We start from the raw sequence: 22,281 nt of genomic DNA on the forward strand, positions 1-22,281 counted from the left end.
TTGTATCTGCTGCTTGTGTTCCACCAGAATGGCCTCTGAAATGCGGCTGGTACACATAAAGCACCGCGAGCACATTGCAGCGAGGGCCAGACTGGGCAGGGAGGCAGCGGCCCGCGTGGTGGAAACGTTGTTTATTGCTGTGTTTTCTCAGTGCGACTCCACTCCAACTGCTGTAATTCCCGCACATGAAGGCTCGGGTTGATTCAGTCATGCGCCATCCGGTAACTGGAAGACAGCGAGCGGTGCCAGAACTCCTGAAGTTTTAGATTAATCTGGTGACTAAGAGTGAGGAAGTGTGTGAGTCTCCTTTTGGGGAGGTTTGAGGTGTGTGTGTGGGTGAGCAGGGGTCTTCTCTCTGCTGCCTTTTATGTTGTTGTTTTCCCTCTGTAGCCTCAAGTCTGACTCATCACATTTGTCTGTACAGTGGTTTATTGAGATGTATTGTTGGAAGTGCACAGGTCAGGGGTTTCTGCCTACCCCAGCAGGATCTTCTCTCCTCCTCCTCCTCCTCCTCCTCTCTCTCTGTGGTTTTTGCTCCCTCCTTCCTTTAAGCTCGTCCAACCGGCGGGGGCTCTCTCCTCTTTTATCTTCTTGCAGTAGGTGTGCTAGATGTGTGTGCAGGTGATGCTGCTGATGCCGGCAATGATGATCAGGGTGATGAATAGGCACTCTGAGGACGAGGCGGCGATGTGGTGATGTCATCCCAGCTCCGGGGGATGGGAGCTGGAGGGCAGCGCGACCTCAGCCCTGAGAGACGAACGCAAAAGGAGAGAAAGCATAGAGATGGATGGTATAAGAGAAGGAGACACAAAGAGAGACAAATGGAAGAAGGCAGGCGCTTAATCTGAAACACGTCTCGACACCAAAAAAACAACAGTAATTAAATCTAATTGTGCTCAAGTTGACAACAGCAGTATCTTGTTGTTTCGACGTATCTGATCAGAATCAATTCAACTCAGAAATCATTCCGAATGAATCGTAACGTCATTAGCAAAGGCCACCAGCAGCATCTTATTCTTACATTTCCTGCTGGGATGTAATCAGAGAATTATAATTAGACCAATTGTAATTAGACCAAGGTCACTTTCAATCAACTGCTCCGATGCCGTGCTGCTTCTCAGATCCAATCAGAGGTACTACCCACATATCTGCCGCTCAATTAGAACAAAATGAGGGGACAACTGCGGTGGACGTCGTTGGAAAAAGTAGCACGCCTTAATTTGGTGCTTGAGTCTCTCTTTCACTCTCCTGACTTTGAGACTGATGGAGATTTTAATCAGACATTTTCATGGTAATTATTTTCAGATAGCTAATTACTGAGTGAAGTCCTAATTAATGCTGGGGAGATGTAGGAGCTCATTCGCATCATCTTTGTGTCCCTTTCCTTTGGTAATCGATGGGCTTGTGACAAGGCTTTTTGACTCCATTTGCACACTTATTGCACTTATTCAAACTACCTAATGTTGAAACAATTGGCTTTGTGTGGATCTTTGTGCGCTCTGTTCCTGTTTTTGCGTTGTGTCTGTAACAGATTGTATGCGTGTGAGGACGGTCTTCTCGGGCATTAATACAGTAATCTAATGTTAAAAAGGAAAGAAGGAAAAGACTGATGAACAAAGTGAAGAGAGATGCAACGTTATTGATTTCCATCCTCAGACAAGGCGTTTCAGGCATCAGAAAGGCCGTTTACAGTTCTGTTAAGTGCTTTGTAAATTGTGTTCTCAATACTAAATGAGCGGTTTCCATTTGCAGCGGCTCATGGAGTCATAAAAACAAGTTATTTTTAAATTCTTATGCTTGGCCCGGAAATGACCTTGTTGGAGACAAAAGTCAAAACCGTTCCTGTTTTTAAAGAATAAGACACAGATCCATGCCGGTCATTTCAGGCTTCTGCTGACAGACTGCAGCTGTCACAGAGATAAACCATCTTAATTCTGAATATACACTTAGATGAAGCATTGTAATACAAACATATTGCAGTGTGTCACCATGATGCAAATAAAGAAATATGACTGGAGGGATTTCTTTTCTTAACATGACATGAGCAAATTTAAAGGTAAATTCAGCTTTAAATTGCTTGCATGGCCATTTTGGGCATATTAGCATCACTCCAGACCCTTTAAAATATCTGCTGTAATAAAAAATGGCCCGCTTAATTGAAACACAAATGTCCCCTTATGAATTCTGTTAAGTGCATTGGTGCGTGATTTTGTTTTTTTGTGTGGCACTTTCAGTTTGCAGAATAATTATGAATATGCTCTGTACAAGTTCCCCTCTGTGGATTTTCTGGCAAGATCTCGAGGAGACGCTAGACTGGTGCTAGAAGGGTTGATGAGTTGGAAAAATTTGGGGAGTTTTGGGAGAACTGCACTCTGAACTAAACTCCAGTGAGAAAGATGCCTCACTTGTGATTTCGGGAGATTATCGGTGTCTGACAGTTGCACCGCTACACTGCAGCCTGCAGATAAGACTTGTGCTTTAACTGAAGCAAGTCGTAGGTTGAAAAAAAAATTCTCCTCTATGAAACGAGATCTTTTTTTAAGTGATCACTGTGAATGAAAATAGGCTTTGAACTGACACGTTGTAGGCGGAAGGTGTTTTGTAAGAGCCTGTGCATGTTTGTCTCATCAGTGTGTGAACCTGTTGATTCTCACTGAGGAAAGGAAAAAAACACAATAAAATAGATGCAATTATTTTTAATGAATCACTGGATTCATAAAATGTGAAAATGAAAATGAAGGTGGCCAAGAGAGCTCAGCACGCTGCATCATTGGAAGAGACAACTCATGGATGTGCATGTTTTAAGTTGCAGTGCAAGAAAAAGACATAAAATACTGTGATTTTTCTCTCAATCAACAAATCATTCAAGCGATAATTCAAGCATAGGCACTTTTTTTTCTCTTTAGTTACATTTTTGCAGTACATTATTTTTCTGCCTTACCCTGTTAATGCACTCATGACCCCTCAGATGTCTTCGCATGTCTTAGGCGTCTCCACCACCAGATTGGGACCTACTGTTTTAAGATGCTGCTAAATTGGTAAAACTCCAGCAAAAACAATTGCGATCGCACCCTGCTGTCTGCCCGTACAAGGCTAAATTAGTTACGATGAACAAAGAGAGTACCAGCTGGATGAAGTGGAGATGGAGCAGACATAAAATGTGCAGCAGACAGGCAACAGTGTTACAGGCGAGTATTATATGGAGGGGGGGAGTCTGATATCATTGTGTGGCATCACTGTGGGAGATAGCAGGCACACAGCAGTTAGAGGGGAAGAAGAGATCAAGAGGCAGTGCCAAGAGCAGCCCCCTTTGATAAAAAAGCTCTGTCTCACGCTGCCGGATCTCACATTCATACTGTCTCCCACTCACGCATGGAAATGTATTCACGGCGCTCAGTTAACAGCGGCGCGCATATTTTGTCGTTATTGCAAAGCTAAAGGATACACAGATTTGTAAATATGTAACAACACTCAGGATTGCTTTATTCATTTACATACTGATGCACTCTGTTTGATAAGCACACAGGCTGCACTCTCTGAGAGCCTGTAGGACAGGGTTTACCTGCAAACTGCTCCCATCTGCAGCGAGAAACATAAAATATAAATGTGTGCTGCTACACTAAATACAAGGACACTCATATAGAGAGTTACACATAGATTTTGCATGTGTTTTCACTGTTCCAGAATATTTATGAATGAGCCATAAAAAAGTCTTTACCCCGATTCGCTCTGGTTGCTTTCTTTAATGCACTGCAGCTTTAATATACTGGTTACACTATAATACTTCCAGCGAAGTTGCAATGGAAAATGTGGTTATCTTAAAATGATTCATAATTAATGTTTAATTTCCCTGTAGCACTGCAAGGACGACAATATGAGTTGACCTTTTCTGGCTAAAATTTCCACTTGTGCAGATTGCCATGAAATTCACTGAGCGCATTTATGTTCCCTGTAATTTCCACCTTCCCTCTTACATCAGGTGTTTTTCTATTGTGTTTATCTCGTACACAAGATTATCTAATAATTTAACAAGTCTAATAAACTTGATTTATGTTTACAGTATGAAGGCCGAATGAAAAGAATTAAAACTACTGATCTTTTCAAACTAGAATAATTCGGTTTCAAGACACTCTCAGGAGTTTGGATTAAATAGAGTAAACACCGACCTGCACTATTAACTGTTGGTCTTTCTTTCCCCTGAAGTCCCCCAATTCAAAGGTCAGCAAAACTTTTGTAGCCTTCGAAGCTCAACCATATAACTTGTTTTTCCTGACTAGAGCAAATTATGAACTAAATATTGGATGGCTTCTATCTCAGTTTCCCCCAGGTTTGCAATTTTCTAACATGACTGTAATTTATCAGGAAATAATAGGAAAAAAATGCTATGAATTGCATTTTATTTGCTCAGAGAAGCAGCTGCCATTCCTGACTGCAAAAATTACTAAAAATACAACTCCTCCTGATAGGGACATGACGTTTCATTATCTGACTGAGGAATGGCACTAAGCAAACCTGACAACTGACAGCTTGAGTCGCTGCAAATCCGAAATTTTGTTTGTGTGTGCATGCATTTGAATAGAGAAAGAAAAAAATAACAGAGTGGACAGAGACAACCTAGAAACAGAGACTCTGTTGGCTCCAAGTATTGTGGGTAACAAGCTGATTCCAACCAGTGGAGAACCAATGGGGGTTGCGGAGACCCCCAGTCTGTTTCCAGGGAAACAGAGCTCTTTCTCTTCCTCCCTCCACCCCACCACCATCCTCTCTCTCTCTCTCTCTCTCTTTCTGTCCGTCTCTCTCTCTCTCCCATGTTCCGTCTTGGCGGCGTTGAGGAGGAGGGAGATGTGGAGGTGACTCACTGTAACATCATTGCCATGGCAATGAAGAGCGAGCCGAGTGAAGAGGGATAGAGGGGGAGAAAAAGAATGGGACTTTCCACAGGTTGAGCAGAGATAGAAATGGTTGTCACAACCTCCAACTGTTTTTTTTCCTTTAAAAAAAAAAAAAAAAAACACAGAGTAAATTTCAGTGAATACTTGCTGTCTGTTGGGCTGCTTACACTCTAGGATAGCATGAAATATCTCACTGTGTTTCTCCCCTTACTTGTCCCCATCACTCTCTACACTGCTTCATCACGTCTCCTTCACGTCAGCAGTTTTTTCTCTTCTTCTTCATCCTTCTGCCCCTGATCTCTTTCCTTCTTCATTCCTCTTTTTGTCTGCTGTTTCCTCTCTTTGCTGGCCTGTTGCACGGTCGTGGTCTCCGAGGAGCGTGTTTTCCACAGGCGTATCTCGCTGAGTCATGTCACATGCGTGTTTAGACATGCCTAAGTAAGGTGTTTATGGGATGTTGACATATGCACACCTTGCCGCTCGGCGGTGGACATGGGGTAAAGATGAGGCCGTGGTGCAGAGTGAACAGGAGAGGTTAACTGAGGGCAGCGAAAGGCAGAAGGTGTAATAAGAAGAAGCTGTAATGGGGCTGTGGGATACAGGAGAGTAGTTTCTACTTTGACTGCAGATATTGATTATGAAAATAAGGGGCTTAGTCAGGAGCGTATGTTGTTTGTCTGCAACAATCTGAGCGAAGGTGCTGTTGTTATCTGAGCTCCTAGTAATGCAGCTTCACTCGGCAAAGCTTCACGAATATTTCTGTTAAACTGGAGTCATATTTGGGAGAAAAGTTCCAGAAATTCTGCAAAAGTTACCACAGCAGCAACCTGACGGGTTATGTGTGTGAAAGGGATTATCGTGACTGATCCAGACCTGAGCCGCAGAAGTGGCGGCAGAACTACGTAAGAAAAGTAGGAGGGCGAAGACAGAATGCTGACACGATCAGACTGGCACGCTATCTCTTTGACCCTAACTAACCCAAGTGGTTTGTTTCTAGTGTAGACACCCATATCCTTATCTCAGGCTGTCTGGCCTGCCAGCACTAGAAGAGCTGCAAAATGAGACAGCTTCTCACTTCTTGTTCCTGTCACTTTAAGTCTTTCTATCAACAGTTCTGCCAGGTTTCTAACTCAGCCTCTACAAACGCATGACAATATGGTTTAAAATAGTTACACTGATTCAATTAAAGATCACAAAACCTCTAAATTTCCGTGTTGCAATGATCTCCCAGGAGAGGAAAGATAATAATGTAGTCTCTTCTTCATCTCCAGCCGTGGCATTTAAATATTCCTCTGTGCCTTCCTACGCTCTCCTCTGTGTTCAGTCCATCTCCCTTATCTGCCCCGGTGTCGTTGAACCAAGGAAGATAGTGGTGGGAGAAGTGTGACACCCCAGCACCAGAGTGACTATCATTTTCAACTCTGGATGTGTATCTGACAGAGCATCAGCGTGTGGCGGCTCCTCACATATTATGCAGCTCCTCGGAGCCTCAGAGATGTTTACAAGGGTCGATAATGACATCAGCGATAAAGGAAACACGGACGATCACCCTCCCTTCACTGTCACCCCTTGTGCGGTTGATATCACCCACCTGTAATCGCCCAGTGAGACCAAATAGATTCACGCTGTGCTGCCATTTTACCAGGTAATCACCTGTAATGTTACACTAGAGGATGGGTTCTGGCAGAAACTCTGTTGTGCAGGATAATGTGCTGCCAAAGGTGATAAAGATTGTAAAGATATAGAAGGAGTGAGATGGAGAGAACACTGAGAGCCGAGGATGTTGTGCCAGAATAAAACAGAGAAAACACCAAATTCCGATGAGGGAAATTAGTTTTTCATTACAAAATGATTTAGTCTATACACACAAAGCTCATTTCCCCACTTCATATCCGTGATATCGCCTGTTTTCCTTCCAGCAGTCGTGAGAATGCACAAGCCATTGGTTTATTAGATAGTTCCTACTTTTAGTTATTAAAAGAATTTCTTTTTCATATTTGTCTCATAATTATGATTACTATCAGTATTTTCAGTTGTTAGCTATCCTAAGCTAATCTTGCCATTATCACTTAGGATTCTGATGGTACTTTTTATCATTTGACATTAAAAACATACATTTTGGGTCATTAGTTTGTGCAGAATTATCATCATGAAAAGTGCTGTACTGTATATATATGCATTAAAAAAAAGAAAAAAAAATAACCACTTCCCTGCCATTAAAATTGTAAGTTAACTAAATATTTTGCAACAAAAACATTTAGTAAAATGTTCAGCCAGCACCTATTGAGTTACTGACACAAGCTGCTAATTAATCTTGACTTCTAGAAATACACTCGTAAAGCAGGTTCAAGTCTGATCCCTCGTGCACTTTGCTCATTATAGGTTTTACTGAAAAGCTAACATGACAATGATTAGAGAATAATTAGTAAGATTCAGGATCAGGTACTCATTTTAATGTGACCAAACGCAGATGAAACCAGGAGAAATGACACTGTGCACATTCTAATTTATGTTTTCAAGTATTTGCGCTGTTGTAAATTTTCATACAGGCATTGATATACCAGAAAAACTTGCCGTTTGATCAGCAAGTCACATCTTAAAGACTTGAGCCTCATCTTGGACCCTCGCTGTAAAGACTTGAAGCATGACATGGACTTGCTCCAGGGGATTTGTGACTTGAGATGGTCCAACAGCCCTGAGACTTGACTTGGAGTTGGTTCAAAGATTTACCAGCAGCTGTCGCACAATGTGGCTAAACAGCAAGACTCCTGGGATGAAGTGCGCAGAAATAACACTTTCTTTCCACTTTCCATTGTGTTTTACTGGCGCATCGTATGCTACGTTTTGACTAAGAAAGGGAGCTTTGAATGCCAGAGGGTGAATTTAAGCCTATCTGCCTTGAAATTGAAAAGTGAGTTTGGCTCAGGATTCAACAGTGGAGTTGACCCGTCTTGCCACGGGAGAGTGTGAATAATACATGGTTAAAAGCAGAGTAAATCTGTGGATGTTCTCAGTCATCCAGGTCATGATAAGTCTCAAGCAAGCATAAGTTATGGCAACTGGACTAACCTCGTGTGAGTCGAAAACGTTTCACCTCTCATCCAAGAGGCTTCTTCAGTTCTGAAAGCCTGGTGGGGAGTACCAGATATTTATCCACCAGGAGGGTGGTGGCAAAAACAAGTGGACATCTGTCCTCTCTGGCCAGAGAGGACAGATGGTTTGAGAGAGGGGTAAAAGAAGCCATTCATGTCAAACTAGAACGGCCATCTTTGAACAGAGGAGGGGGCCTCAGACACCACTTGTCTCCCACTTACAACGCCGTTCTTAGAGCCCTCCCAAGGAGGTGCAGCCATCTGTCCCACTTGCAGTCAGGTGACCCCCAACCACCCTCCTAGAGGGCTGGGAGGGGTAACGACCGCCCATCAAGGCTAACGACTCACATTAACACCTAACGAGTCTGTTGGTTTCGGGTCTTTGTCCACTTGTTTTTGCCACCACCCTCCTGGTGGATAAATATCTGGTACTCCCCACCAGGCTTTCAGAACTGAAGAAGCCTCTTGGATGAGAGGTGAAACGTTTTCGACTCACACGAGGTTAGTCCAGTTGCCATAACTTATGCTTGCTTGAGACTTAAAAGCAGAGCAAACCCATTCTCATCTCTACACTGCTAAAATTCTTTTTTTTTTAATCTGTGTCTTTTACTTTTCTGCTGCCTGGCATGTATTTCTTAGTTAAAACCTTTAGTTACAGAATGTGCAGTTGTGCTTTGGACAGTGACTGACAGACTACAAAGTTATATTCATATATACTAAAACAAAAATCAATCTCCTTATTGTGTTTCCGCTCTCACGCTCTAATGTCCATACATGAATGTGTGTTTTTCTTTGTGCCTGTGTGCGTATGTGAGAGAGGGGAATTGTGTGTGTCGTGCAGAATGGTAGCATCTCTTCTTTCCATTCCCCCCTCCCTCGTTCAGGAAGTGAACTAATGGCATTTGAGAGAATGGAGGGAGCGGGAAAGAGTGAGAGGGAGGATGGACGGAGTTCCTTCCTGTGTAGTGTGTCATTTGTAGATCCTGATGTACAACGTGTGGCCTTGAGACTTGGCGGTAACCCATCCAGACCCCATTCCTGCCCCTCACCCAAAGGCTCCCCAAAACAGAAAGTATACCGAACCAGGAGTTTGCTAGAATTTTTACTCGTCTGTTTTCTTACGTGCTTTTTGCTTTTGGACATTTTTGAGCAAAACTTGAATCAATTAATAGAAAAAACAAGAGGCAAATTATTGACAACGACAAAATATCTGTAGTCACATTGACTGACAAGAAGTTTAAAGGATATGCTGATGTTTGTCTACTATATAATTTTTTCAACAAATTCCACTGAGTGTCCCATTAACTCTGAACCCCAAGCAGTTTTTGTGTGTTTTCGTGGTGTTCAGAATGACACAGGTATAATGCTAAAAAGCAAAAAAACTGTTTACTTCTTTTACAAAAATGAAAAAAAACATCTAATTTGTGCACAGCCAGGCACTGTAGCTTTTTCACAAACCGGTAAGTAAACAGTGTCTTTCTTGGAAATTATATTATCTGTATTCGACTATAAACATTTGGCTCCCAAATTAGTTTTTGCTGCAGCAGGACGATGCATGTGGGATTGAATTAGAATAAACTACAGCGTCTGTGATGAAGAAACTCATCTTCAGGTGCAACAGTGTGGTTTATTGTTGTGTATCTAACAGGACAACAATGAAGGAGGGAAGGTTTGACCACATTGGCAACACTGGAATTTGTTGACACTTAAAAAAAAATGTGGAACGTCACCAGATCTGTGATGGCAACTTATTGTTATTTATGGGTAGAAAAAAAAAATGAGACAGAGCTGATTTGCGTGACTGTGAGAGACAGAGAGGTGGAGAAAGCAGACAGCGACCGATGCAGGCTGAGACGGCGAGAGAGGCAGATAAACAGACAGTGAGACAGAGATGATGGACACAGACAGTCTTTTGAGATTCCACTCATGCATCTCTGAGTGTCTCTCAGTCTCTGCAGTATTGAATGAAAATGACTCCCCACCTTTACCTGTACACACACACACACACACACACACACACACACACACACTGTACTGTTTACATGCATTACACACCCACATTAGCGAGGGACAGAATCTGTAAACATATAGGGAAGAAAGAGTTTGCAAGTTATCTCATTAAGTATTACCGAGCCCTTTAGTCTGATGAGATTAGTGTACTGTGAATGTAATATGGAGAAAGTCTGATTAAGTTGTAAAGTGGTGAGCTGTGGTGTAATTGCACTCCATTTAAATGTCTTCAGCTCCTCCAGTGGATTTTTGTGTTTTCTCGAGAAAAGGGTAGCATGTTTCGATCATTTCAGGGACATAAAGCTGAAGATGCTTCATATGAGAATTAATATTCCTGTATAGGAGTAATGCATCATTTCTGATGGAGGAATTCTGTGCATTTCCACAAAGCTAGTGGCTAAAATGTCTTGTTTTAGTCACCACACAGGTGAACCTGTCTTTGATGTTAGAATATGATACATTTACCGCAAATTTAGACTTTTTAATGTGTTTTATGCTTTCTAAGCATCACCTGAACAAAGGGTTACACAGAAATTGTTCTGCTTCCGTTTAAAAACAGATATTTGTCTTTACTAGCTTCAAAATCGTTGACATTTGTGTCTATATTTCCACATCCTTCTTTCAGGCAATCATCTCATTTTACCCCCTTGTGGACATTTTGTTATTACAAAGTACACATTAGTGCACATTCAGTGGCGTTGCAGTCCTACTGTACGTCTGCTGTACTGTAGTGTTCTCCTGGAGGGAGGCGTCTTGAATAATTTATGCAACAAATGAGTTTGCCAGGAGATGCAGGTGTTCATCTGAGGACATGAGGGGGCCGTTCCACTGCCTCAGGTTTCATCACAAACACCTTTCGGTTAGAGCGCCAGTAAACCACAATGTGGGGATCATAGCATACAACAATACACAGCGAGCAAATCACTGAACAATTCAATGACTCATGAAATCAAAAGCTCTAATGTAATGGGGCTGCAGAATGGACAGACGGATGAATTGATTTTCTTGTTTTCAGATTGCTAAGCTTCAATCAGGTCTTTCTGGGCTTCTCTGGAAAAAGGAAGAAGACAGAGGGTCATGGAAGAGAGAGTAAATGACTGAAATGAGCAAACAGAAGGGAGTTAAGCTTGAACAGGGCAGCCATGTTGGATCAGATGCAATATAGGGCTCTTGTGCCTTATTCTTCTTTAAAATGATTAAACTTGCTAAAAATAAGAAGTTGTTTTTCATTTAACGGCTGAGAATTTCTGTTTAGAGATTTCTGGGTCTTACAATAGCTCTGACAATTTGTTGACAAATTGATTCTGCAACCAACTCCATTAGATCAAGTGCAATGACAATTAGCAGTAGCATTTGATTGTGTTTTAAATCCACCTGCATCCTCAGCGCTGCTGCACTGCTCACAGCAGTCACACAACAATGCACACTATGATACGGTGTTAATGTGTAGAGCCACCAGCTCAATATGTCATTGTTGCTCTCACTTGGCCTTGTCAGAAAAGTGTAAACACTGATGTGTGAGAGGTGTAAATGATAGACTCATTAACAGTGTTTAACAATCTGTGGGCCTTTTGTGTTTACACAGGTTAAGTGCTGGAATATGTTGAGCTTGGCTGTGAATCAGTATTTAAACAGAGCTAGCAAACAGGAATTTACCAAGTCAAATTCAGAGTATGAATGACAGTCAGCAGCCAGCATTAACTTCCTGATCGCTGCATTGTTGCGGCTACAGTAACAGTAACACAAGGTACGTAGTTGCGCCGCATTGATGTGGCCACATTACATCAGGTGAAGCAATGCAGTCTCACTGTTAACATAATTATCTACAGCCATGACTGACTGCATAGTTTGTGAATGAGATAGACGGAGTAAAGGTCTGAGCACATCAGCATGTTTAATTAAACTGTTATCACTTATCACAGTAATGCTACGTCGTTACCACTGGAATAAACATTACATTCACTTCTTTATCAACATCCACAACTCGGCAGATAAAGACGAGTGAGACAGTTATGACCATTTTTTAATTATATATGTTGTGACGGCCTCAGGGTTGCTGTTATCTTGTCCTTCATTGTTGGCTGTGTTTGTTCCCTGTGTTCCATGCTGTTAATGCGTTGAGCTGTCAGAGATGCAAAACACCTGAGCAGGCTGAGCTCAGGAGGCTGTAAATTAGACCTACAGATCCTCTCACTCTCCTCCTCTGGCCTTCTCAACGATAATGTTTGTATTTAGTGTTTCACATGCTTCCACCCGCTCAAAAACATTGAGGAGCATTTAAAGAGTATGCATGGTCTCACTCTCATTGTTGGAACAAAATGGAAGTTCATCCACACAATGTTCTTTGCCTGGTAGATTTTCTAATGCTGAGTTAAAGTGGCTTGTTTGTGTTCTACTAGTTCTGTTTGTGTCACCACTAATCTGCACTAGTAAAGGCCTGTAGCTTGTATTTAGAGGAGGACAGAAAGTGACTCAGTTTCAGGTTTAGGTATGTATGACTTGACTTGGTAGTAGGGATAGACTGATTATTGACCTGGTCGATTATTGTGGCTGATATTTGTTATTTTCCCCATTATCGGTATTGGTAAATTATTGACTCATTATTGCTGAATTAAATGAGCTACTCCAGGTCTGATACAGCTCCTCTCTGTGTCTGTTGTCACTCTGTGGTCTCAGAAATGCCTCTCAAACAGAGACTGCAAGAGGTGAACAAGAAACACAAGTTGTTGCCACAAAGCAGGATAATTAGCTTCTCTCACAGTGGCTAAGGCTATGCTAACTGCTTGCGGCTGTGTTGGAAGGCAGCCACAGATTATTGTGAGACTGTAAAACAATAATTAATAATGCTTTATGATATGGACCTTAGTTTAGTAAAATACTAAGAAAATGGAGAAGAACATCAGACATAACTGCAGGGGACAAACTGATAAATCTCCATTCAGTGTTCTAATTTAATCAGTCCTATTTGTATTTTACATATTCAGTTACAGTCACCTTATTAATGAAGAAGCCTAGTTATGAATGACAGGTTCTCTGCTATCACATGCTGTCAAAACATTGCATGTAATGTACATCGGCTTCAATTATTGGTTATCGACATCGGCCCTGAAAAACCCATATCGGTCAATCCCAAGTTGGCAGTCTGGGTATTAAAGCTGCTCAGTATTAGTTTTGGGATGCCTCATAGTCTCAAGTTTTAGTTATTGGCTGTGATTTAGTTCTGTTTTTCTGTGTATGGAAACATTTTGTGTATGATATTGAATTAAACTCGGAGGTAATATTAGGTCTTGTGATTTTTCAGGTTGGTAAGCTTTATCAGCTGCTGCCCACTAACACTCCATAGCGCTAGTGTTCCCATATGCTCTAAATGAACTGATTTTATATGTGCTGTTTACAGAGCTTGATTGAAAATCTATGATGATGTCTGTGCAGAATTTTAGTTTGTGCACTCATTTTTATTGCCGTCAGAGTGACGTGGTGTTTGAGGTAATGTTTGAGGTAAAATATTTTACATAAACAGAAATATTTTTTTTTACTTTTCCTGCATATTCTATAAACTATGCAACCATGTTTCTATCAATAAATCATAGTGCAATCATGTTTCTTGTTACAACAGCAAAGACTTAAAGGAACATTTTGACATTTTGGGAAATGTGCTTTTTTGGAGAGAGTAAGATTCGGCACAGAACTGTCCAAAAGTAACACAATTTACTTCTTACCAGTCTCTTAAGCATTGAGACTCCAGGTTGGGAAATTACTGTGACTGACCAAGAAATGGTTCGCCACATTACCTCCGTCATTTTTATTTTCCATTTATACACCTCGCTTTTTGCACAGATTAAACAAACATGTTCTAACATGAATTAATGAGGTATGGAGGCGCTAGTAAGTGGATTTTGTTTTCCTCAACAGCCAGGCTAGCTTTTTTTCCCCTTCCTCCCCCTTTTCCTGCTAAGCTAAGCTAAGCAACTGCTGGCTTTGGCTTCACGTTTGCTGTACTGGGATTAAAGTGGCATTAATCTTCTCATCTAAGTCAGTAAGAAAGCAAATAAGTCTATTTCATAATCTATTTGTACTGTACTAACACTACTATGACTCCTCCAACTTATTCATTTCTTAAGAAGAAACAGGGGAAAAACATTCACATCCTTTATTCTAAAGAGGCTCTCTGAATCCATCCCAGTGTGATTCATTCTGATTTTAATGTCATTTGACTCAATCTGATTTGTCATAATCAACACAGACTGTCAGTACAAGAGCAATTGTTTCCAGTGTTGTTTTTGTTTTTCATAGTTGGAAGGTGGTGCTGTTTTTCGGGGCCGGGAGATATCCTACCGTGTTGTTTTTATTTATTTATTTTTCTTGTTGCTGTATTTGGAAAATGTTGCTTTGTCAGCAGGTCAGGTAGATTTTTTTTTCTCCCACAGTTCTTCTTTTCCTGCACAAACATTAAGTGCGCTCACACACACACACACACACACACACACACACACACACACACACACACACACACACACACACACACACACACACACACACACTCATAATCTCTGCTTTGTCCTCTTTTCTCCTCTTTCCCTCCCTCTCTTTCTATGCGTGAAGGCAAACTCAGCAGACCTCCAGGCTGCCAGGGAGCAAATGCATTCTGGGTAATCCAGGGTGTGAGGAGGGGGGGGGAAGAACGGGAGGGGGAAAAAAAACTCACAAAATCACAACACACACTTGATGCTGTGCATGATGTTGTACACACAGAGAAACAAACCAAATCCAGTCTCTCACCACTGAAGCATGGAGATACAATATCCGTCTGTGTCCATCTGTACGTTCGTCTGCTGAGACAAGTACATGCTATGTTTGCAGCAGAATATGGAGCCTGGAAACGGCACCTCGTCCTGCTCCCTGCTGCCGAACATTAACGATGGGGGAGATACGAGGGAGAAGGAGGAAGGCTGAGGGAATAGCGAGAGTGGTGGGGTGGAGCAGAGAGGGATACAGGAGTGTCGTCAGTCTGCTTTTATCTCGACTCTGATTAAACCTTGTTCCTGTCTGACCTAAAAAGTCAGCTGGCGGAAACTTCAGAGACTGTGGGTGAATTTCACTGGAGCTCTTTACACCCAGCCGATGCCTTTGGAGGGGGAGAGAAAGTGAGAGAAGAAGATCAGAAAAATAGAACAGAGAGTGGGCAGAAGAACAAAAAAAAGAAAAAAAAAATCCACACAGATGCAGACATCCTGGCTGTGCGTGCTCACACATTCTCACACTGTACATGTGGATCCCGCTCGGCTTGTTGTCTGCCCTGTGTGCCTAAAGAGGATGAGGAAGAAGGCCGGTGCTGGGTGGTAACACCGGGTTACTAGCACAATACGGCAGGAAGCAGACAGAGGCAGTGCTGAAATGATCCAGCGCCACCCGTCTGGGACAAGCACAACAAAAAACACAATGTATAAAAATAAACCTGCGCCAGCATGGCAGGGCATCTGCAGAAACAGGAAATATCCCACTGAGGGAGAGACAGCAGGAGGGAGACGGGGGAAGACCCTCGGATTGCTAATTTCTGTGTTTGTTTGTTTTCGTGCCTCTTGTGTTCTTATCATAGGTGGTAAGTTCAGCAGAGCTTTTGTGTTGTAGGTGTTAAATCTGCAGCGTGGATGGATGCAGCCAAGTAAAAGCAGCAATACTGCAGTATTAAAGTACTTCATTACAAGTACATTTCTACGTTTAAACGCCTCAAATATAATTAATCAAATACATGTGACGCGTGTGATATAATGCATTCTATCAGTGGATCATTTTTATTCACAACTAAGCTGTCAAATAAAGGTAGTGGAGTAAAAGGGACCAGATATCACTCTGAACTGTAGTGGAAGAAGTAAAATTATACAGCAGCATGAAATGGAAATAATCAAGCTTTGAATTTGTACTTAGGTATAGTGCTTGACTGAACATGCTCTCCGGTCTCCATCACTGCTGAGGACAGAAGTGTTGAGTTTATTGAGTTGCAGACGAGTTTGAGATGTGAGGTTAAGTCTCTTTTCTTTCTGTGTGTTTGACTCCTTCAGAGTGCAGCAGCAGCTCCGAGCCCCGTCCTGGGAAACCTTCCCCCAGGAGAGGGCATGCCGGTGGGACCCGTCCCCCCGGGGTTCTTTCAGGTATGTTTCCATCACTTTAAAGGACAGTACACTGACTTGCATGTTCCTCACTAACTCAAATGTAACTCTAAATATTAACGCACAGAATGTGTACAATCTGCATTTATCTGTGTGCGGGTGTGCCACTCTGTGTTCCCCAAAACAGAGCAGAAAACAGTCTGACAGTAGACATTAGTCTCTTGCAGATAAACACACACATGCAGCATTGCCTCAGATCATCTCTGAAGGCCAGTTGTACATCGATTAACTGTCATTATCGGTCAGAGTCACACCCTCACATCTGACACGTGGATCAATAGCCTTCCGAGGCATTTCTTAGTTCCGCTTTCAGAAACTCAAACGTGAGTCTCAACATCCTTTTCTATCTCCTTTGAAGATCAGCTGCTCTTTCCTTGTCAAAACCTATCACTTAAAGAAATGTATTCATTACCTAACTGCCAGATTTTTACATGTATGGATCCGATCAGAGGATATCTGTATTGCTGTATAATTCACAAAACACAAGCAGATCACTGATAATATTTACTGTGCTCGCCCATATCTTTTATTTATTCAGTAACTGATTCTGTTTAATAATTAAATCATTCCCCGACTCATTCCCAACTCTCTTTAATCAATTGTTTGCTCTCTTTGATAATATAAGAATTATATTTTAAATCATTGTAGCACTTCAGTAGACCTAAAGTGCTGTAGTTGTATTTATTTCATGTCTCTTTGGCACAGCTAGGATAGTCATTTAAGAAATCAAATTAAGAGGACCATTGCTCTCTAGTGGCACAGTGTAGTATTACTTGTACCAGCACAGCAGACTGGCTTTTCTAACCCCGGTGGCATTGGTTCAGCAGACATAGCAACAGCATTGCTACTGTCTGTGGTGTGGACGAGTGAAAACCCACTGACAGCTGCAAAAGAGCTTCCAAACACACGCTGCCAAATTCCACGCTGTTAACACATGTGCTGACATCACTATTAACAAGCCTCATCCTTTATTCGCTCATTCTTTTTCCACAAATTCAGTCCAGTACAAAATGCGGTCAGCTTCCTCACTCTGCTGTCATGGAACTGTTAAAGCTGTCAGAGGACACGTTAAATATCTCTGGTCGGTTTCCTGTTTTGGATCATGAAAAACTCCCACTGTGGCCCCCTACAGTTTTAACAAGCCATTTGTTTCTGTGAGAATGGTTGTAAAACTATTGAATTTGTCACCATACCTGACAATTCAACCGTTTCACTACAGTTTTTGGTGTTCTTGAAGATTGGTTGGAAATATTTTGACCTGTTTTTCAGCCGTTTATGTCACCTCGATACCCCGGAGGACCCAGACCGCCTCTCAGATTACCGAATCAGGTGAGAGCCACACTGACACCTGCAGGCAGCAGACATAACTAGGCAGTTGGAATGGACAGCATGTGTGTGACAGTGATGATAACGCCGGAGATGGATCCTATTCCCTCTGCAGGGACTTGGAGGAGTTCCAGGTAGCCAGCCTATGTTACCCAGTGGAATGGATCCCACAAGACAGCAAGGTACACACAGACACACAAACACAGACATGAGATGCGATACATGTGCTCGGTCAACAGCCAGTTTGTTAAAAATAACACTGACATAGTTTTATCTGTTGATTCTGACCAAGGTGTGTTTTCTCTGAGATCAAAGCCTAAAAGAACTCTTGCCTTTTAGAAAAAATGATTAGAGTCATCGACATTGGCACCATCATGGCTGTCCATCCAGTAGCTGTCACGATATTTCATTATAAAACAAAAAATTCAACCTGACTATGAAGGATAGTCAGGGAATCACCAAAGTCAGGAGTATTCCTCAGGGGACCATGAAATCTAAAGTTCATGGTAATCTAGCAAATAATTGTTGAGATGTTTCACTCAGGATCAAAGGACTATGGTCTTACTCTCCTTTGCCATCCCTCAAGCCACACTACTAGCTTGGATTTTTTTTTTTTTTAAAGATTAAACTGCCTTACTGTTACACTGCCTGACATTGTTTTCATTTCAATAAACTCAGTTGCGTAATTGTACTTTTGATCTCACAGTAGCGATCTCTTAGCTTTCACTGGAAAAAGGTTTTATATACTGCTGCTATTTTTGATGAGATGTATTAAAGGCACACTTGCTTTGTTCACCGAAACGAAGGAATGTGTCACCCGGTGTGCCACTGCAGTATTGCACCTTTATGTGTTTTTAATAATTTCTTTGGCAGCAATGAAGTTTCAGAGCACAGAGGGATGAGCTGTATCAGCCTGTAGATACACAAACAATACTTGTTGGCAAGATTCATTCATAGTTAGTGCAGTCTCTTCATGGGAAAACAGTTGATAATAAAATATTTTCTTATCGTTTAAGTACACTTAAGTGTCACTCCTCCAGACAACATATACAGCGGTAAAAAGACTCGAGATCTTTAGTTGCTGTAGATGTGTAAATTAATCTCAGAAAAAGATGTCCTGTGGATTTGAAACAGCACAGTATCCAGACAAAGCTGTAAAATGCAAAAGTATTTGTTTAAAGAGAGTTCAGCAGACAATGGTAGAGACTTAATAATATATAAATGGCTTCCAACGTAGAGAAAGATTATAAAGATACACATTATCCAAAAAATGATTACCTGAAAAACAGAAAATGTCAGAGGAAATCCCAATGTTACCATCCTGGAATAAACTGACTGACTGGTTATATAGTCATATTTTTTTTCTTTAAGGGCATCCAAACATGGGAGGACCGATGCAGAGGATGACTCCACCCAGAGGAATGGTACCACTAGGGCCGCAGGTATGGGGTGAGATGATTTGTAGGGATATTTACAAAGCATTTCTGCTGATAGGTATTCTCTTGTGGATATAGCTGAGTGTAATTTGGGTGTTTTTTTCTTTTTCTAGAATTATGGAGGTGGAATGAGACCCCCGCTGAACGCCTTGGTTGGTCCAGGGATGCCTGGCATGAGCATGTGAGTGGTTCAAACATAGTATAATCTACTCCTGTTCTCTCATACACACAATGACAGGCATATACAGAGTGAGTGAAAAATAAAGAGAAAAGTCCTCTTCCTATTCTCTCTCTGAAATGTAACTAAATGCTCCAGATTTCCCTCACTTGAGAGGACAACAACCAATGCCAAATATTCCTAATCTCTCTCTTTTACTGTCTTTTACAGCAGCTTTGCTGTATGTTCTTGGGTCTGGAAGTGTAACTTGAAAGTGGCTGCCCTTATTTTGTTTTCTTTTTTGTTGTTTTTTTTCCCTCAACTTGTTGTTCCCATCACCTTTCTCTGGCATCAGAAGAGCTTGTTGTTGCCAATTCTGCCCAAATGAATCGGAAACGAAGAAGCCTGCCAAAGCACAAAACTAAAGTGTGTGTTTGTGTGTTCCAGGGGACCTGGTGGAGGAAGGCCCTGGCCAAATCCTCCCAACTCCAATTCTGTAAGTGCTCAAACAAAGACAGCTAACACAAAGCTTAATGTTTATTTCATTAGCTTCATGTTTTTCTTCTGTGTTTTTGCAGACCCCTTATTCTTCTGCATCTCCAGGAAGCTATGTGGTGTGTATGATGTAGTTTAAACTATTCTTTACATGCTGAATAGGCTGTAATTCATTAATTCATAAAGTAATCTTATAAAAACCCAACTCTAACTTTAGGGACCTCCTGGAGGAGGAGGGCCACCTGGAACCCCAATAATGCCAAGTCCAGCAGGTAAGTTCTGTGAATATGTAAAGTGCCTATAAAAAGTATTCACCCCTTTTGAAAGTTTTCTCCTTTTGTTGCTTTTCAACATTGAATCATGGTCGATTTAATTAGGATTTTTTGACCAGAATTTACAGAAAAAGACTCTTGCCTGTCAGAGTGAAAGCAGATTGTGAATCTGTGAAAAAGTTTTTGAAAAGCACACATCAGGGGATCAACAAAAAAACCTATTTCCATGTCCCTGAACATCCCTTTGGATACAGTTAAATCCATCAATGATTGAGGTAGCAGAGACTGTGCCTACAGCAGCTGTTGTCCAGGTTATTTACCAGTTAAAGCTTTATGAGAGAGTGGCAAAGAGAAAGGCACTGTTGAGAAAGCTCTTGTTATATCACAACTAGAGTTTACTAAAAGTCATATAAGAGACTCTGAAGTCAACTAGAAGAAGGTTCTTTGGTCTGATGAGACCTAAATTAGGCTTTTTGGCCATCAGAATTAATCATGGTCATGCTTAGCAAACACCAAACATTGCACATCATCACAAACACACCATTCTCCCCGTGAAGCATGGTGGTGGCAGCATCATAGTGTGGGGATGTTTGTCAGCAGCAGGCCTTAAAGGCTTGGAAAGTGAGAGGGTATAATGAATGCAGCAACATATAGGAAAATTGTGGAGGGCAACCTGATGCAGTCTGCAGATTTCAACTGCAGCTTGGGAGATTTGTTTTCCAGAAGGACAATGACCTCAAGCATACAGCCAAAGCTACACAGAAATAGTTTAAAGACAACAAGATGAATGTTTGGAAGTGATGAAGTCAGAGCACAGACCTTAATCCAGTGAACAATCTGTAGCTGGACTTGAAACAGGCCATTCATTTATGATCCCTGTACAACTTGACCGTTTTGTTAAAATGACTGGGGTAACATTGTGCTGTTCAGATGCTGAAGGCTGACTGTGTCCTATCTACACACCTATCCACAATTGTTTTTCCTCTTATTGTGTCCTTATTTCTTTTGTCAGATTCAACCAACTCTGGTGACAACATGTACACTATGATAAACACAGTCCCTCCGGGTGGAAGCCGACCAAATGTGAGACATTTTTCTCTGTATATCACAGTGACTGAGTGGTTACAGAGTCTGTGTGTGGAAGAGCTCTTTGATGTCCAAAAATTGACACCGTTTCTGTGTTAGAATTTGTTTTATTGGTGTATATTCTTACCTGTGTACCATTATATCCTGTGTATGTACTCCTCAGTTTCCTATGGGTGCAGGTAGCGACGGCCCATTAGGAGGAATGGCTGGAATGGAGCCCCATCACATGAATGGATCTTTAGGTAGAGGAACAACTATCACTGACAGAATTTCTTCTGTCTGTGTTGTCTCTAATTTGTCAAATAGCTTATGAAAAATTAGCATTAATTTAATTTGTCTTGGTGATTTTCTTTATTTTCATACTTTTGTTTACTCTAACAGGGTCAGGTGATATGGACAGTCTCCCCAAGGTAAGAGATTGTTTTTTACCTACTGTAAACTTCCAGTTTGTAATGGCATTGTAGTTTCATTTTTGTAACTTTAACAATAGCAGTGGCCAGTGAGTTGTACAACAGGAGTGAATACACACCTGAATGATTTCTAATTATTTTCCCTTCAATACCTACATGGCTTCTAAGTTAACAGTAGGGTATTTTGGTCTTATGCAAAATTCAAAAGTAGCAGACACTAGGAACTTAATTCAACAAAAATGTCCTCACCTTTCATTACTGATATTCAAATATCTTTTCTTAATCCCTGATAGATCCACCTAGTTTTTGATTAGACTTAGTCCTCCTGGGCATGGAGGATGCTGGTTTTGTACACATTTCTGGAGCAATATTCTGCCATTCTTCAGAGGCCATTTTTTCCAGCAGCTCTTCGCTGTTGCACTGTCCTTCTCTTTAAAGTGCTCCAAACAAAGGTGTTGGTGCAGATCTGGTATGCATTGATGCAATTAGGCTAATTGGAAATTGCCAGTGCACTCAATTTAGTTTCAGATTTTCAGAACTTGTGTGTCACTAATGACAGGCGTGTTCATTTTTGTTGTGCTGAGTTTTCTACTTTTGAGTTTGTATTTTCAATATAGTTTCTCTAAAGAAGACGTTTTTGATTGTTAATAAGAGTAAATACTCTTCTAGTCAAGTTACATGTAGGGCAATTATTGAAATTTGATATAATTTTGTGTCATTTGACATTTTAGTGATTTTGTACGGGGGTGTCCTCATTGTGTTGTGTTTTGTATGGTTTACTTATCTTTCAACAGAACTCTCCTGGAAACCTAAGTATGAGTAACCAACCTGGGACCCCCAGGGAGGACGGAGAGATGGGAGGAAACTTCCTTAACCCTTTTCAGAATGAAAGTGTGAGTAAATTGTGATCTACTGTCTGGAATGATTAGTGGGATGCA

At 41.4% G+C, this 22,281-nt stretch overlaps 1 protein-coding gene across 2 annotated transcripts in view; it reads left to right on the plus strand.

The window, feature by feature from the left end:
- ssbp2a (single stranded DNA binding protein 2a) overlaps nt 1-22,281 on the plus strand; it is a 54,246-nt gene that overhangs the window by 28,588 nt on the left and 3,377 nt on the right. For both annotated transcript variants that reach the window (XM_023281479.3, XM_035953459.2), the window contains exons 5-16: nt 16,054-16,143; nt 17,431-17,490; nt 17,603-17,669; nt 18,859-18,929; nt 19,037-19,104; nt 19,528-19,576; nt 19,659-19,694; nt 19,793-19,847; nt 20,860-20,930; nt 21,097-21,175; nt 21,315-21,343; nt 22,138-22,236. In XM_023281479.3, the coding sequence (XP_023137247.1) occupies nt 16,054-16,143; nt 17,431-17,490; nt 17,603-17,669; nt 18,859-18,929; nt 19,037-19,104; nt 19,528-19,576; nt 19,659-19,694; nt 19,793-19,847; nt 20,860-20,930; nt 21,097-21,175; nt 21,315-21,343; nt 22,138-22,236 (774 nt within the window). The remainder of the gene's footprint in view (nt 1-16,053; nt 16,144-17,430; nt 17,491-17,602; nt 17,670-18,858; nt 18,930-19,036; nt 19,105-19,527; nt 19,577-19,658; nt 19,695-19,792; nt 19,848-20,859; nt 20,931-21,096; nt 21,176-21,314; nt 21,344-22,137; nt 22,237-22,281) is intronic.

This window comes from Amphiprion ocellaris, chromosome 6, assembly GCF_022539595.1.
Source record: "Amphiprion ocellaris isolate individual 3 ecotype Okinawa chromosome 6, ASM2253959v1, whole genome shotgun sequence".
NCBI classification, from domain to species: Eukaryota; Metazoa; Chordata; class Actinopteri; family Pomacentridae; genus Amphiprion; species Amphiprion ocellaris.